At 40.7% G+C, this 18,173-nt stretch overlaps 1 protein-coding gene across 2 annotated transcripts in view; it reads right to left on the bottom strand.

Annotated features, from left to right (window-relative positions):
• Window positions 1–1,218: 1,218 nt before the first annotated feature.
• The window catches only part of LIN28B (lin-28 homolog B), a 93,058-nt gene continuing 76,103 nt past the window's right edge, over window positions 1,219–18,173 (bottom strand). For both annotated transcript variants that reach the window (XM_066610214.1, XM_066610207.1), the window contains exon 4: window positions 1,219–1,588. In XM_066610214.1, coding sequence (XP_066466311.1) covers window positions 1,219–1,588 — 370 coding nt within the window. The remainder of the gene's footprint in view (window positions 1,589–18,173) is intronic.

Genomic DNA, 18,173 nt, shown 5'->3' with positions numbered 1-18,173 from the left:
AAAATCTAAGGAATCTGTTTATTTGGAGGGGGGTTCACCTCAGAGTGTTTCCATTTGCTTTTTAAATCTCTGTTCATTTTTGAAAATATAGTGGGCCCTCTATCTGCAGGTTTGGGTACCCACGGATTTGACCCCACATCTGGAGGGCCTTAAAGATCTTCTGGATGTGCCCAGAAGACACTTCTGGTTGTATCCGGGTGGTACTTGAGGCCCTCTCCAAGTAATTTATTATCTGTGGAAACTGGTATCCACAGGAGGGTCTGGGAATGGATTCCCCAAGGATGTCAAGGGACCACTATATAGGAAAGTTCAGTCCCTTCTACAGTATGTGACTGGCCAAGTAAGAGAAGCTGCTGTTGCTACCGCCACCTTTATAACACCTCAAAGTTTGCACAAAATATAAAGAGTCAGATAAGGAGGTCTTTAAAACCTCTCTAAATAACTTCCACATATACATTCTCCCTCAGTCACCTAACCTGCATTTAAACCATGTTAATTTAACACAATATCTGAGATTTCAGCACAGTCAATACACATTCATTGTCTTTGGGGGGAGAGCAAAGGGAGGGGAGGGGAAACTCTCCGTCTTTAACTCCTCAAACACTGTGGCAATCCTAAAGCATATTTAATCCAAGGCATTGCCCTTTTCCAGTGAGGAGTTAAAGACTAACAACACTGCTGTCCTGGGGAAAGGAGATGAAATCTATTCTGAACTGTATAGGGATGTCTCAGTACCATGGCACTCATGGTCTCATGGTCTGTATAGGGATGTCTCAGTCCATGGCAGCATCGAATGTAAAAATAAAGTTTGGGTTACCATGCAATATAGGTGTGATGGATTTTCCCCTTTCTTTCTCTTCTGTAATAAAGAAGACACATATTTAAAGAAAATTCCATGACTACATATCTAAGGACTACATGTCACTCAAGACTATTGCTTTGCAATGGATGATGTCTCCAAGGAAACAGAGAGCAGTGAATGTATACACTCAAGATATGCACACATTCACACAAGGCAAAACCGCAAGACATTCAGCTCAGATGAATTTTGCTTGGAGTGACTGGTCCATTTTTGTTTCTTAAAAGACTAACACAGTCCCTCAGCAGTAGTTAAAAATTTCAGGTTGGGTGCAGGATAAGTGAAATTATTCTTCTTGTGCTTGAATGAGGTAGACATCCCAAGAGGGTAAGAAGATGAAAGGTTGCGACAAAGCTCTTTTAAGTCTTTTTCCTTTTCTGAACAGAGGGCCCCTTTCGGCTTTGTTCTTCAGGCGATGTAGATAACTTACTTGAAGCGGCTTCTTGCGGTGACCTGCCTGAGCGTTCTGAGACATCTGCCCTTCCCTCCTGAGAATAGGATGGAGACGTGTAACCATAAGCTCCTCCCCCTTCCCTCAGGAAGGCTGATGTGGAGGGCTGAGGGTCTGCCTCATATCTTCCCTGATAGCTAGTGGGGTGCTGCAGAACAGTTTTATGCGGGCAGTTCGCCACCATGTGCATAATACTCTGACAGTAATGGCACTTCTTTGGCTGGGGAGGTAGAACACATTCCTTAGCATGATGATCGAGGCCACCACAATTGTAGCATCTGAAAAATGTTAAAATATATATATATATTTTATACATGGATAGGTATACAGTGTAGCAATAAAATACATTTTTGACCTGAGAACGGAAACGGAAGGTGACTTACAACATAACTTAACACACATCTGTATTAACCTTATACAAAAAAATCAGAACAGAGAACCAACCAATTTCTTTTATAAACAAGAGCCAGAGGGGCCAAAAGTAACCAAACATACAAATACAGACATGTACTGATAGACCACCTGAACACCAATATTAAGGGAGCCAATGGGCTTTCTCTGGGCAGAGTCTTTCATAAACTGGGTGCCATCACAAACAGGCCACCAAGAACACACTGCAGTCGTCTAATCTGAATGTGACCAAGGCCTGATCCACCTAATCCACCTGGTCTGATCCACCTTTCACTGAAAAGGGCTCAGTTGGCACATCAGTAGAAGCCAAGCAAAGACACCCCTGCCTGTCCAGGAGCAAAGCCAGATTCAGGAGTACCCCAAGCTTGCAACTTTCTCTTTCAAAGGAAGTGTGACCCCATCAGAACAAGCTGAACATCTACTGCTGGATTAGCTTTCCTGCCGACCAATAGCACCACTGTCTGGCCTAGAATAAATCTCAGCTTGTTAGCCCTAGTAGTCCTTCACGGTGCTCAGACAGTGATTCAGACTCCAGTGATCAGATTCCAGGAAGGCCATGGAAATAAGAGAGGTTGGGTACCATCAGCATGGCTTTTAAAGAAAGAAAAAGAGAGAGAAGGCTGGGGAGGTACCAGAGAGAAAAAATAGCCTATACTACTAACAGTGCAAGCGGGGGGGGGGGAAGAAAGGAGATATGTGCTATGAGGTTAACAGTAGCATATAGGCCTGCCTCCTAGTACTATACAAGGATATTTCAGCAGGAAGGAAAGGTAAAAGTGTCCATCGTGATACACCTGTGGTCTCCAAACTGTGGAGGACCTCTATAACTAAAATGCCTTCCCCATTATGCGCATCTCTGCAGAAAGTCGCTCTGAGCAGCTGCTTCCACCTTGAAATCAGGGAGCAAAGCCTGCTGAGGTGACAAGTAGCAGAAACGGCTGCCTGGCATGACTTTCTGCAGAGGTCGGCTGGCAAGACAAGACACTGCTTGGCAGAACGGCAAGTGCCATGCACAGTGGGGAAGGCATTTTGCAGGCACTGGCTCTGGCCCATGGGGCCAGGGTTTGGCACCTGCTGCTATACACCAATATAGCACAAGAAAGGAAGCCCTTCAAGGAATGGGAAAGAAAATGTGTAAAACTGACCATCTTATGTGCAGTTGACTTGCACAAATTCCGTTACACAAGCTCAGCAAACAAACAAAAAAATTCAGCAGAAAATAGTGCAGGTGATTCTACCTGCTATTCCACTTACTAGACACATGCCAGAGAAGGAATGTGAGACTGGAGAATGAACCTGCTATTCTCTCAGACAGTCTCAGTTCCAACCTAGCTTTTGTAATTTTTAAACGGACATTATGTATTTTTTTTAGATGCAAGGGATTTTCAAAGTAATTTTGAGTCTTTGTGATGTTGACCATGGAAAGTGACCTTCACGTAAGACAAGGGGAGACTATTTTCCTTTCTTCTCCAAAATGCACCACAATGTTCCTGTTCCAAGCTGACTAGAGACCCTCAACAAAAAGCACTCCTTAGGAGCAGGGGACACAAAATGGGACTATCAACAAACCAGGCAGTATGCAAGCTAACGGAGGTACATCTCACGAGATGAGCTCTTGTCTACGATAATTCATGCTACAATAAATGTGGTACCTTATAAACTAATATATGGTATAAGCTTAACTCTGATGACCGCTAAGATGCTACAAGATTTGTCTTTGGTTTTGCTGCTACAAATTAGCATGGCTGGTTCACTTGAAGTTATCGTATACAAGTGATGCATGAGAAAAAATGTGTTTGCAGTCTTTTCTTTAAGAGCTTAAATTCAGTCACTAGAGGGCAGCAACTACCTAAACATTCCTTATGCCTTGTGCCGTTTTAAGACCCATGTTTTCATGATTGTTCATCAAGTATATGCACTTTTCAATAAAATAAGTTTTGTTTAAAATATTATTGTTGGGTCATATAGTATTGGCTTGTTTCCAATATAATAATATTTTTTCTCTTTCAGAATGTTTTATTTGAAATATACAGAAATAATTCAGAACCACATAATTTTTATATCATTTCTGGAAACTGTGGGAGGGGGTATTGTGTTAAGGTGGAGTGGCATCTTCATTATTCTCTACATTAATGTTTCTCATACTGTGAGTCAAGACCCACTAGGTGGGTTGCGAGCCAATTTCAGGTGGGTCCCCATTCATTTCAATATTTTAGACTTGATGCTACCCTGGTATGTGGCTGCATTTGGGGAAGCAACACAGCTGTACATTTAACAGGTTACTATGTATATTCTTTTATCAATGATAGTCAATGGGACTTACTCCTGGGTTAACGTGGGTACAATTGCAGTCTGGGATTGCAAAAATTTTTCCTGCTTGATGATGTCACTTTTGGTCATGACATCACCTCTGGTGGGTCCTGACAGATTCTCATTCTAAAAAGTGGGTCCCCGTGCTAAAGGAGTGAGACACATTGCTCTACATAAGAAGGTGCAAATGGTGTGCTGTGGGTTGGCCAAAGTTCTAGACTAGTTTCTTTTCATCGATCAAATATAAGGTAAATCTAGTCCAGCTTCCTGTGGTCAGTGAACAAATGAAAGGATGGCATGGGAAGAGGGCTTAAGGTGAAGCATGAAGGTCGAGAGATAAGGGACATAGGAGTTTCCTGGACTCCAGATTTCTCTCAAGTAGGCTGGACTTCAAAAATGAATCACTACCAATTCCTCACTTCATCAAGATTTTAAAGTGTACAAAATCTTTGTGGGGGAATGCATGAAAGGTCTTAAGTTTGACAAAGCCCAATTTATTTAAAATCAAAAAACATAGAAACCACCCCCTAAAGCCCGAGGTGTCTACCTCCTTATTCAGTGATGTGCCAGTTCTCTCCTCCCACACTCCAGTGTTCTAGCTCAGCACTCCCCTGCCCATTTCCTTTCCTCTCTGTCTCCTTCCTTTTCCAATCCAGGGAGTGGAAGGAGTAGGAAGATCTGTGGAGGCAAGTAGAGAGACCGAGATGAATGTCCCCCACTGGTCTGCTCCCTGAAGTTATAGTTTTAGTTGGCCTCATGGATGGGCTGGTCCTGCCTACTCCCCATTTTTTTGTTCAATTATACACCACGCCAGAGCTGGTCATGTCGTGAGAATGGATGATGGCTGGATCCCAAAGGATCTCCTCTTTGGAGAACTTGTGTTAGGAAAGCGCCCTACAGGTAGACCACAGCTGCGATACAAGGACATCTGCAAGAGGGATCTGAAGGCCTTAGGAGTGGACCTCAACAAGTGGGAAACCCTGGCCTCTGAGCAGCCCACTTGGATGCAGGCCGTGCAGCATGGCCTTTCCCAGTTTGAAGAGACACTTGGTCAACAGACTGAGGCTAAGAGGCAAAGAAGGAAGGCCCATAGCCAGGGAAACAGACCAGGGACAGACTGCACTTGCTCCCAGTGTGGAAGGGATTGTCACTCCCCAATTGGCCTTTTCAGCCACACTAGACGCTGTTCCAGAACCACCATTCAGAGCGCGATACCATAGTCTTTCAAGACTGAAGGTTGCCAACAGAGCTGGGTGATGCTTCTGAACTGCAATTTGTGCACTGGTGAGCCAGTAATCATCTCCAAATCATAATTATTTCTTTGCTGGTTTATGGCTCATGGGATCAGGCCACAAGCATCCTTTGTATGACATTGCAGAAAATATTGTGAAGCATTACAGAAGCTAGATTTGATGGGATGTTACTATTGCTTTAAAAAAAATGAAATCAAATACATGTGTGTATATTCATCAGTATACAGCTAACAGCTCCCCAAGATGTGTATTTTGCAAATACTAGAAACCAAATAAAATTGCATGAAATAATCTCCTCTCCCTCTCTCACAATTACAACAACTCTAGTCAGAATTGCTGTTGGCTCTCTCTCCATTTTCAGCTACAGAAGTGGCCACTTAAAACCCTCCTTTCCACCATGGCAAGGAAGCCCACTCCTTAAAGGATTATGTTCAAAGATTTTATTTTATAGAGACAGGAGGGAAAAAATATTAAGGTGATCTGACTGAAGATCTATCTATCTTTCTTCTGCATCTGATGAAAAAGACTAGTCCAAGAAGCCTTACTGAAAATAAATAGGTTAGTCTTTAAGTGCTCCAAGACACTTTGTTGTTTTTGCTGCAAAAGACTAAGGGGCCAGTCCTATCCAACTTTCCAGCACCAGTGTAGCCACAATGCAACCCCGAAGTAAGGGAACAAATGTTCCCATACTTTGAGGAGGCCTCTGTGACTGCCTCCCCACTGCAGGATGGGGCACACGCCACAATGGTACAGCTGCACCAGCACTGGAAAATTGGACAGGATTTGGCGCTAAGATGGCTACCCTTCTGGAAATTGTAACTAAAAAGACTGGCTATACACTCTGTGTGTGTGTGTGTGTGTGTGTGTGTGTGTGTGCGTGTGTGTTCTGAAGCACTCCCCACAGCTTCAGAAGTGAAAGTGGAGCAATTGCGCTCTTCTTCTCCATTAGCTGTAGTGGGGTGCGATGGCTCCACTTTCACTTTCGAAGTAGTAATAGACGGATATCCAGTAGTGGATGATTATCCCATTCTTCTTGTCACTTCCAGCAGATTCCACTCCAATTCTGAAATGCCTTCCTTCTCAAGGGATTTACATAAAAATGGAAACAGACGGCCATCTCAAGTATGGAAAAGATTCCATATGGCATCATATATGACTATTAAGATGAGCTATTAAAGGATTCAAAGCAGCTCTATCTTTTTCAACTATGTGTCTCAACTATATATCTTGCAACATCTGAAACCTCCTACAGTACAAGTTGCTGATCTGTAGCCTCTCACATATTCTGCAAAGCTCTGCTCAGAAACAAAAATCATGTGAACACTGTCCACATGATAGTGAGAGCATATATTATGAGTGTCTGCATTCACAAATACCTGAGCAAGCATTCTTATACCTGAGCAAGCATTCTGCCTGTGATCAGAAACACTGATTGCCCAGCACTTAATGAGAATGTCTCTTTCTGGATACAGCAAACAAATGTTATACATGTGGGGAGTGGGGAGCAGGTCTATGGGATAAGCACTGGTGTGGGGGCAAGCTTTACTGGCAAGCTCTCAACCCCTCCCACTGAGACTCTCCTTTTCTAATTTAAAAACAAAGTATGCATTACTTGAGTTTGCAAATTGGAAATATCTACAATTGATATATTTGTTAACAACAAAGTATGGCCCATCCACCGTTTCTGCTTCCGAGTCTCCATTATTATTAGAAAAACATACAGAGTTAAAAGACAAGAAGAAACTTTTGATTCTTTTTGTACAAATTGTTGGTGGCATGTAATAAATATGACACAAATGTACTACATAAAAAATGGAACAAGGAGCTTACCAGACTAATTCAATATAATCAATGGCTTAATGTATTACAAAATATTTCTTTGATATCTATGGATCTTAGACTGCGATTAATCCAACAGAAGATTATTTTTTGGATTTATCGGACCCCTCAATGGTTATATAATAAAGATATTATCAGTAAACTGAGATGCTAGAGGTGCAATGTATCAAATACCACAGTGACTCATATGGTGTGGTCCTGCCCAGTAATACGTGGCTTTTGGAAATAAGTTGTCAACAATATTAATATTGTAACTGGTCAAAAACTGATATTTACTGATGTACATGCTATGTCAAATTATATATCCATGACTTGCAGATTAAATGGCAATCAACGAAGGTGGATTTTTTTGTGCTCTAATGACAGCTAAAAGGCTAATTATGAAAAACCGGAAGGATAAATACCCTCCATCTATTATAATTGGATTGATAGCTATTGATACTTGTTACATATGCACAAACGGCTTATAGATGCCAATTTCAATTGGATATATTTGATAATATTTGGAAACTGTTTCTTGATTTATGTATACAGCCAGTATCTAACATATTGTTGTATTATTATTTGTATGTATTGTTTAGCAGACTGGTTGAATGCAGAAATTTTGACAATATTATTATTATTGGTGCATGGGTTTGTTTGTATATTTTTGTAGATTTTTTCAAAAAGTTATTAAAATAAAGTTTAAAAAACCCTCCCATTGAGAGAGCAGCTTCTGTGCAATTGTAATTTCTGAATAGGGCTCTGTGTGTGCTTGTTTGCACAAATACATGAATTTCCAGCCAGCTAGTGTTGATGGTAGACATTATAAGTGCATACTTAGTTCTGAGAAGTGAAATGCAATGTATAGTCTGTAATATGTCAGATGTATTTCAATACAATTCACAGAAACACAGAGACATAATTTCAAGGTGTGCAGAGTGCCATAGTTGTCTCTCTTTTTTGGCCTCCATATATGACCCTACCTACCTACCTACCTAAAAACACACACACACACACACACACACACACACACACACACAATCAATTTAAAATAAGACTTCTAATATATTTAAGTAGAAAGATGTAACATCTAAAAGGAGAGGGGTGTGCACGCATATTTTGAAACTGTTTCCCATAATTCTACAACAGGGTTTGATAGTCACTGAATCCCACAGAAGTCATGTGAATTTTATGTTTAAAGCAAGAAAAAAGCAGAGAATGTGATTCATGGAATTTGATTAGATTCTGCTCTGCCTAAATTATGGTTTAACCATGTTTTTGAGCCCACGGAAATGGGGAAGGTCAAAAATCAAAGGAGACAAATTATTCCAAGGAGCTAAAATAGGATTGCATTTTGCTAACCTATTTTTCTCCAAGCATGAAAATTGCATCTATTTTGTGTTTTACACCACCTATGGCCTACATTTTCTAGTGAGAAGGGACTTGTAAATAGTTGGCTTTAATTACTGCTTAGCTGAGCAAAGCAACAAGCAAGCAAGCACAATTGTCTTTTTCATGCTGACCTATAATACGATTTGGAGCGTTAATCCAATATACATGACAAATAGTGTTATCATTTGTGCTGTTACACAATATTATTTGTTGCCAGAAAAACTTTTTAGAATTACCCACTGGTGACAACATGTAGGGAGTTTATTACTCACTTCATGTTCTTTAGTCAACTCTTCCCCCTTCTCTTAAATACTAACAGTCTATAAAATGTCATTTTTGAAGAACTGAGACCAGTAAAACATTCCTGCTACTGGCAATTGGTTTTAAGGGCTTTGAAAGAAAGCATTTTATTTTAAAAGTGCAACTGAATGGTTTTGCCAACATTTCACGTGTTCTTAAGAAAAATCATGAAGAAGCAACAACAGACAGGCAGCCCAAACCTGAGCTGCCCGGCATGTGGGCTGAACTGGTGCTGAAAATGGCTGCCCTTGCATCCTGCACACTCAGTGGGCAGCACCGGCGGCTCCTCAAGAGGAGGGGACTTTTGTCGCCTTCCCCTGGGTAAGGCGAGTAGACCCCGCAATACAGCTACTCAATTCTACGGTGACCCAAGGGTTGCCGTAGAGTACAGAGCTTACATGTCAGGCAGGCAGCCCGCCCAACACAGAGGACCAGGATTTTCAGAGGCTTCGCTCCACCAGTCCCACCTCTCCCCTGCCCTGCTTCCTTCCCCCCCCCCCCAGCACACCTCCTCCCTGCCCTCCTTCTATCTCCCCTCACCCTGGAATGCAACCTTCCCCCACCTACCTCTCTGCTGCCCGGCAGTCCATGAGACCATTGAGCCGCAGAGCACTGGTGCTTCACTGGCGCTAGCCCAGCACCAGACAGTGCTCCACCGGTGCTGAGGGCCAGAAACATGTCTTATGGCATGTCTGTGACAGTGCATGCCAGAAGTAAGCCAGCACGCACTTCATAGGATTGGGCCCTAAGACAACAGTTCTATGAACAGTTACTTGAGGGAACCACTGAACTTAAATGGGACTTATTTCCAAGTAAACACACTTGGAATGCATGGTTTTTAAAAAATAAAGATGTGTCTATTCATTAAATCCATAATATGTACTTAAGGAAATAAGTGTTCAGGAAATCAACACTTCAGAGCATTTCATTAATTGTTCTTTTCTGGTTGCAGAGATGATTACCCAAGATGGAGTGACAAAATCAGCTTTCTCTCTCTCTCTCTCTCCTATATGTATCTCCACATCCCAATGAATGTGTGTGCTCAAATTGCTTAAGAATGCAAACATTGTTTGCTAAACAATAATAAATCATCTAATGGGTTAGTTCAGTTAGTGAATCAAAACAGTTGAAATGGAAAGAAATAGCCTGTAGCTATTGCTACTCTGACATTTCATATCAACATTATTATAGATTATTTAAGACATCCCCCCATTGTTGTAGAGTATTATTAACATGTTCTCATAGTGAGCTTGCTTAGAGCTGAAAATCTCATATGTAATTGGCCTTGAACCCCAATGCATTATGCAAAAGGAGGCACACACTCCTGTTCAATGTTAAAAAGCGAAGACTTTCCATTAAAGAAATAAATCATTTCAATACCATACTCTGAAGCAGCTTTATTATTTCATTTAGTTGCATTTATTATTATGGCATCTGCCTCTTATTTTAAAGAAAACAAAACAAGCCCAGTGCCAATTTGTATTTTTCCCCAGGTACACAGCACTCTTGTTTTACTGCCAGTGCTGTGGGAGTTTGTGAGACCAAACTCCTCAGCAAGCATGTGAAGGATTAACAGTATTGCTCCATACAGTACAGGGAAAAAGTGGAGCGCACAGTTTTTTAGAGCAAGCTGAAAAACAGACAACACCCACACGAGGGAACCTCTCCAGAATACTTTTTGTCAGCAGTCCAACCAAATAAAATAAATTTTATGTGAAGAATCAAGGAGTCTCTGAAGAGACATGCATGGTGGAACCTTAACATGACGTATATGGCGACAGGGAACAGAAAGGAAATCAAGCGAGCTCCAGATTCTGTGATACTCAATTTAGTTTCTCCATTTTCCTCCTTTTCCACAAAGATATTTTAAAACTCAACAGAATAAAGCAAAGCTTTTAAAAAGATCATAAAGAAATGCAGTACATTTCATAAGAAGTAATTGTATAAAACATGGCTATCATCTATATTTTAAAATAATCAAGCCATTTTGAAAATTGCAAAGACATTCATTAGACTCTTAACACACTGCCTGGTCACAATTAATCAGGATAGGTTTAATTATTCTAATGTTTTCATAATAGAGGATGTGTCTTTAAAGTCATAATCCTGCAGTACATAATGCTGCAATTAAAAGACACTACCAAATTCTACATCAATTTCCTCAGGAAATACTTATCAGTATAAACTGTGTCAATGCTTAGCAGCATTCTAAGTTGTTGCCAATGAGGTATTCATGCAGGTTGTCCCTTCTAATAGCTGCCACCCATTCCTGTACTGATTTCAGAGCCATGTTTCAGCTGGCAACAGAAAAGGGCAAGTTAAAAACAAATATAGATTCCCGGTACAAACAGGCTTTGATCTTGCATGCATGTCTGTGGGTTTGGCCCCTTTCATCCATGAAATATATGAGAGTCTCTGGATATATAACTGCAAAACAGAGGATTTCAATTAAATTTGTTTCCTCTGTACATGGAAGGTGCCTAGTCCTATAAATTCATTTTTCCCCCCCCAAACCCATCTCTCTCTCCGTCCTCGAATGGTATGAAGTCAGAACATTTTTCCCTCCATGTTGTGAACTGACTGGTTATGGAAAAGTCACTAACTCCCAATACTGCAAAATAGGAATATGTAGGTTTCCCCCCCAAGAAAGTAATTAAACAATGCTTAACGTTTGCCTGATAAATCAGACTTTTTGAGATCCAGCTACTTAACCTATTATTGCCATTTATCAGTCTGCATTGGACTAAGTGATTTTTTTTTTTTGGAAGTTGGAGATTTTGGAGGAGGATATCCAAAGCGAAATAAGCATGAAACACATGCACTGACCTACAGCAATGCTGAAGAGCAGAGAGAAACGGATACAGATCTGTCTGAAAATGGTTCTGAGACAGTCATTTTCCTTTCTTTGGAATTGTGTCTATACAATAACATTTCATTAAAGGAAACTTTACATTAGACCTTTCTTCTTAGTTATGGAGAGGTTTTTAGCTCCTGAACCATAAGTTAGATGAACCATACATATATATGGCAGTTGAAGAGAAGTATTGTATGTTTGCAGGTACAGGAATCAAATAAAGGAAGTGAACCTGTCACTTATGATAGGAATATCAAAGGAGAAAAAATAGTCTTTAGGTTCTGTTGCCAAGTAGTTTAATGGCATTCACTTTCTGTGGTTAAGTATTTTTCAATACTTGTGATATGTTAAATGAGAAGTCCATGGAAAATAATGATTTGAAATGCCAGTTTCCAGTCTGAAAGTTGTTTGCACCCGGCTTTCTCGTTTTTAGAGAATTGATATAGATATTGTGTACTAGAGAAGAAACCTATACATTGAACATAGAGTGAGAGACAAAATAACTAAGGAGAATTTAGGTTCTGTGGCATTACTGACTATCTGGTAAATTGTTATATTTTTCAATAAAAGCCATTGTAATATTTTGTTATTACAAATAGAGACAGACACTTATAGCTACAAAAAAGTTTCAAAAAATACACTTTATACACAGAGATGTTTAAAAACTGTGTTATTTTACTCAGAAGCAAGTCCATTATGTTCAGTAAGACTTGGACTGTAATCCTATCTTACTCACCAGAAACAAACACCTCTATTTCTACATATTACAATTTGATGCTCCTACTATAGTGAAATAGGTTCGAGCAGAATAATTAAAACATATATTGCAAAACATATAATTATATAGCAATACATTTTAAAAACTCTAGTTTAAGTTACTCTGTACACTGGTGCAACTCTTGCTTCTGGTACACATTCATTCCATATGCAAGCAGTTACTTCTTTAAGTCATTCACAATCTTACATACATGCAGTTTAAGTTTAAAAAATCATTTTAAAACTATGTTTAGGTAGTATTTATGCCCAGTTTATAGTATATCAAATTATAAAGGGGCAATGAAGTTGAAGGTTAATTTTCCTGCAAGTGTTTTCATATACCCTACTATTCTAAAATTATTTTAACAGTGGCTAAAAATGAAAAGTACAGTTACTTTTTCTCATGGATTAATAGTAGGGAAGCATTTGGGACTTATTTGCACTGGTTAAGCAGACTAATAAATAAAACTTTGTGAAAAGGAGTGTTTAATAAACCTAACTCTTTTTGTATCAATTCAGAATGGAAATGCAGTAAAAACTGCATCTCTTTCAAGATAACACAAACTTAGGTATTAGAAGACAATTCTAATTATGGGGTGTATTCTAAAGTGCTTCTTCCATGTGAAGAAGCAGTTAATTTGGGGTGATTTTTGCCACTCTCCTCTTCCCTTGACAGTACCCTACATTCCCCAAATATCTACTCCAGAGGGTCCCCCACCAAAAAGGAAGAAGCACCTTAGGGTACAATTTCATGTCATATAATGTCTCCATTTTTAGATGTATATTTATTTTTAATCTTTGAATGCAAACTCAGTTTTTATAAAGTAAACCCTACACAATCAACTCCAAATAGTCACACCCCCAGCTTTCCCATCTCTTTTGGCCTCTCTAATTTTTAAATTGTTATACAAAAGGGAATGCAGGAATAAGAGGACAAGTGGAGGTAAGATTGTAACTACCTATAATAATAAAAACTTCCAACTGTTACAGTAGCAGAATTTATTCAGTTAATACTGTGTAAGAATGCAGTCCCAGAATTTGCCACTGTACAAGTAGCTGCCTTATAAAAAGCCAAGCCAATTGTCCACATAGCTCACTATAGTCAGACCTTAATGCACACTGACTCTCTAAAATTTCCATCCTCCAAATTCAAAGAGCACTGAACAGCATATAGTAGTATCAATCATAACGATACAGGTTGAGACTAAGTGGGTTCCATTCCAAGCACTCACATGGATTAAAAAAAACGCACTATAGCAAATCAATTTAAAAAACAAAGTGTATTTGCTCCAGTGATTTAAAAATAGCCTTGCTGACCTTTTGACTCTAAGATAAGAGTCAAAGAAGACAATCCATCAGCACTTCACTCAGCCCCTCCCTTCACCAATGCAAAATGATCACCTTTCTTTCACATGCTGGGGGAAGGGAGGGGTCCGCAGGAGAGAGAAGTATTGATGAATTGTCAGCCTACTGTCCTCCCTCCCTCCCTCTCTCTCTCAGTAAGGAGGCTATTGTTAAAGGACTGTTCAGTTTTTAAAAGGGATTTTAAATTTCCCCTTCTCCGGGGATCAGCACATTCTTTCTCATTTGCAAGGGGCCATTCATGTTGAGTCAAATCCATGTATAAAAAATCCATGTATAAATAGGCCGGAACTGTATATGAAATCAACATCAGTCTAACAGGATGACAAACTAAAACTAAGCAGTATGCCAGCTTCAACAGATCTACAACAATTTCCCAGAAGTACAATAGTTTCTGATCCAACAAGCATGTATTGTAAATTCATACTGTACTTAAAACTGCACAAACCATGGCCTTGAGCCAACTTAAGTGCAAGAAACTACTTAGGTGTGCAACAACCAGCAGCCCTGGGGCAGGGGGGTGGAACACATCTTCATCTGCTTCCAAAAACTAATTCACACAGGTCAACAGGGTCCATGAGAACACCACAGACCATGCTGTACACTTGTCAGTTGGTTCTGTGCAATGAACTGACAATGATATGTCAGCTGGTCCTGGGCAATGATCTCTCCTCCTTCATGGGGGGATATCCTTTACTGGGATCACAGAGATAATGGCCTAAAATGCTTATATTGCTTAAATATTACTTATATTACTTAAATACACAAGTAGAACAAGTTTGTGTGGATTTCTTGCCAAAGCCTACTGTGATCTCTTCTTTTCACTAGTAATTACCAAATGTCATCACTGAATCAAATTGTAGACAGGTAGCCATGTTAGCTTGTTGCAGTAAACACAAAGAGTCATGTAACACCTTAAATACTAACATTATTTCAGCCTAAGCTTTTGAGAGTTGTAGGTCACTTTATCAGATACATCAAGATGAGTCAAGAAGTTTAATGAATTGACAAGGAAACCATTTTGCCTTGATAATATGGGAGAAACTGAGAATGTAATCTGTGGTCAGAGTAAATATATGCTCCTTCAAGTCCTTTGATGATCTGGCTAGCTGGGAGATTGGATAACGGTGGGAGGGAGAGAAGAGGAAAAGTTGATAGGAATTTTAACATTTTGGGGAGTTAGTCAAGCCTGGCTTGGTATAGATGTCCTATACAATTTGGTGAGAAAACAGGTGAACAGAAAGCACTATAGCCCAGAGATCTGAGATTCTTAAAACTCTATTTCAAAAGGGGAATAACTCTGGGTTGTGTTTTGGGGGCTATTGTTTACAACACACAAATCCAAAGACCTTTAGCTCAGTTCTTTGACCCTCAGCCTATGTCTGAACATATAAATTTCTAATAAATATGAAACTGACAGCCCAATCTATGCAGGATTCAGCTGTACATTACTGCAGAGGGTTTTATGACAGCAGATTGCACTGATGCTGCAAAATGGCAAGAGGTGGTAGTGTACCCCATTTGTTGCCATACCTGTCAACATGCGCTGGAGCACATAAGGCTGCAGAGGGGGAGAGGAGGTTGTGGAAGAGGTGGCTCCAGCAATGACGGCATGCATTGGATCCTATTCCCTCATTCTGTAGTCTCCATACTCCCTTTCTCTCCTCAATCTTAAGAACATAAATAGTGCTGGAAAAGATCCAAGGAGACCCACTGTAGAGCAGGAGGCCTACAGAGGGGTAAGAGGATTTAAATCCCTTTCTCTCTCTGAGGCCTCCTAATCCACATCCCCTCCACTGGATACAGCACACACTTTGCAGCTGCATTAGCAGGGGAGCAAGAATAGGATTGGGCTCTGAGCTACTCTGGTTTACTCAACATCTTGGAAGTCATCTCCTGTCATATGACACTCAAATTCTGATACCAATAATGAAATTACATGATGAACGCTTGAGAATGGCAATGTTGTATCTATGGCAGAATGGCAATGTTAATCAACCTGTGGGTCAGAAAGACCTTATATAATCCATGTGGGGAATCCAGGAAAACCCTGGATTCTCTTTTATTTGAATCCAGAAAACACAAACTTTCATATCAGATGGGGAACAGTATTATAGGTCTTTGTGTCATTACTATAGGATAAATAAGTTCCAATTCCCTGTTCTTGCTGAAGCCTGGTCTGCAGGATCCCTGAACACTGAAAAGCAGATTTTTTTTTTTTTAAGGAAACCAAAGAGGAAAAGGAGAAACAGTAAAAGCCTATTCCAGTGGTTCTCAAACATTTTAGCACATGCTTTCTAAAATGACACTACTGGGATCCACCTAGCTTTATAATATTTTTAAAAAGTGATCTAGAAAGAAAGAATATTTTTATTTATTTACCAGTAATATTCAATGTAATTCATTTGCAAAAAACTTGATCCATTTTTCCTAACGAGGCAGCCCTAATGAAACGCCTCAAGGTTTGGGGGCTAGCAGTCCGATCCTGAAGATGGTGGCTCCGCTGGGTGCAGAGGCACCAAAACAGCTACTGCTGCATCCAGGGACATCACTAAGGCCTCTGGCGGTCCCCTTCCCCTTTCCCCAGGGAAAATCCCATGTCCTGCAAGGAGGCTTCTTAAGCCCTCACCAGCTATTTTGCTGGGGCAGACTTGAGAGTCTCCGTATCAGGCTTTTCAGCCTGACACGGAGAATAGGATAAGAACGTAAGAAGAACCCTGCCGGATCAGGCCCAGGGCCCATCTAGTCCAGCTTCCTGTATCTTATAGCAGCCCACCAGATGCCTCAGAGAGCACACACAAGACCACAAGATACTTGCATCTTGCTGCCACCCCCCTACATCTAGCATTCTATTTATGCTCACACACCCCAGTGAAGACACCAGAATGCAACTGGGTTTAACTTGTGCTACTTTATTAAACACATGACCAATTTTTAATGCATGTCTGGGGTAGGGCTCACCAGTCCTACCCTCTCGGTTCCTCCCCCTGCCCTGTTCCACCCACTTCCCCAAAATGACTTACCACTGGCCATTACTGCTAGAGCACTAGCCAGCCCTCCACGTGGCACTGAGACTCAGCACTGACTGGTGCTGATCCAGTGCCGATGAACTCTCCTCTCCGGATGCCATGGACATGCCTTATGGCACATTTGCAATACCCACCACCGGCATTGGACCTCAGTGCCAGTGCTGAGGACATTTAGGATTGGGCCCTTAGTTATATGACCCAGCCTTCACCTGGCCCCACTACCCGTCATTGATGGACTTGGAAAAAAACACAACAGAAAAAAAAGACACTCCAGCATTTATCTCTCTATATTTACACAAGCTTGCAAACTGCAGGAGCTCAGATGTTTGCAGGGCAGTTAACAGCTACCTGATTTTTTAATAGCCTCAGAGTTTGAGGCAATTAGTTATCTGATCTTTCCATCATCCTTGTTTTCATTTGAGGCTCCAAGGGATCCACCAGAAATTGAGTCCCAACCCACAGTTTGAGAAACACTGGCCTATTTTGTTCATGGAAGAGTTATGTTCCAAGTCATCGTTTTGCTTCCCGTGATTTATATTCTAATTTCTTCATATTAGGTTGTATCCACCAGTACAAGGAAGCATTTTTCCCTCCCCATCTTCTGCACTGCACTGCAAGCCCAACTATCCCCCAAAAGCCTTTCCTGAGAGTGAGGGACCTTTCGGAACAATGTAGTCTGCAAGAATCCCCAGAACCCAGGCAGAGGCACTTTGCACAAGAAGTCATATAAAGTGCATATAAAACTTTTATATTTTATGGCTGATTTTTATAGCAGACTTTGCTTTGATAAAGAGTTAGACTGAAATGCGTTGAGAACACAAGTGCCTGGCAGCTGTCCCGTCCATGCATTTGTTGGATTTATAGCTATCCTAGATTATCATCTTTGTTTGAAACACCCACAAAAAAATTCCAATACCCATTTCTGAAACAAAAAATGATCAGACAACTATTAGAGTGCAATAATGCGACAACAGCATTTCTCAAACTGTGGGTTGGGGACCCACTTGGTGGGCTGTAACCCAATTTCTGGAGGGTCCTGCCAGAGTGAAGACCTGATAACTAATTACCGCAAGCCCAGAGGCTATCAAAAATCAGACACTGTAGCCAGTGGCGTCACTAGGATTCGCGTCACCTGGTGCGGGAGGCCTGTGTGTCACCCCATGTAGTGGGCGGGGCAACGCCCCAGGTGGGTGTGGTGATGTACCATTGCCCTGCCCCCACCGGTTTTTTGGTTGTACCTTTTGTTAGAACATAGATATTTCAATGTGGATTGTTTCATTGCATTCTGCATGAAATTACGCATTGATTAATATATAACATGATGGTATTATTCCTCCAAATTCTGATTTTAGTGATTTTGAAAACTTGTAGAGTC

This window comes from Tiliqua scincoides, chromosome 1 (assembly GCF_035046505.1).
Source record: "Tiliqua scincoides isolate rTilSci1 chromosome 1, rTilSci1.hap2, whole genome shotgun sequence".
Lineage (NCBI taxonomy): Eukaryota > Metazoa > Chordata > Lepidosauria > Squamata > Scincidae > Tiliqua > Tiliqua scincoides.
Note: the sequence above shows the minus strand (reverse complement) of the source record. Positions and strands in the feature narration are given on the sequence as shown.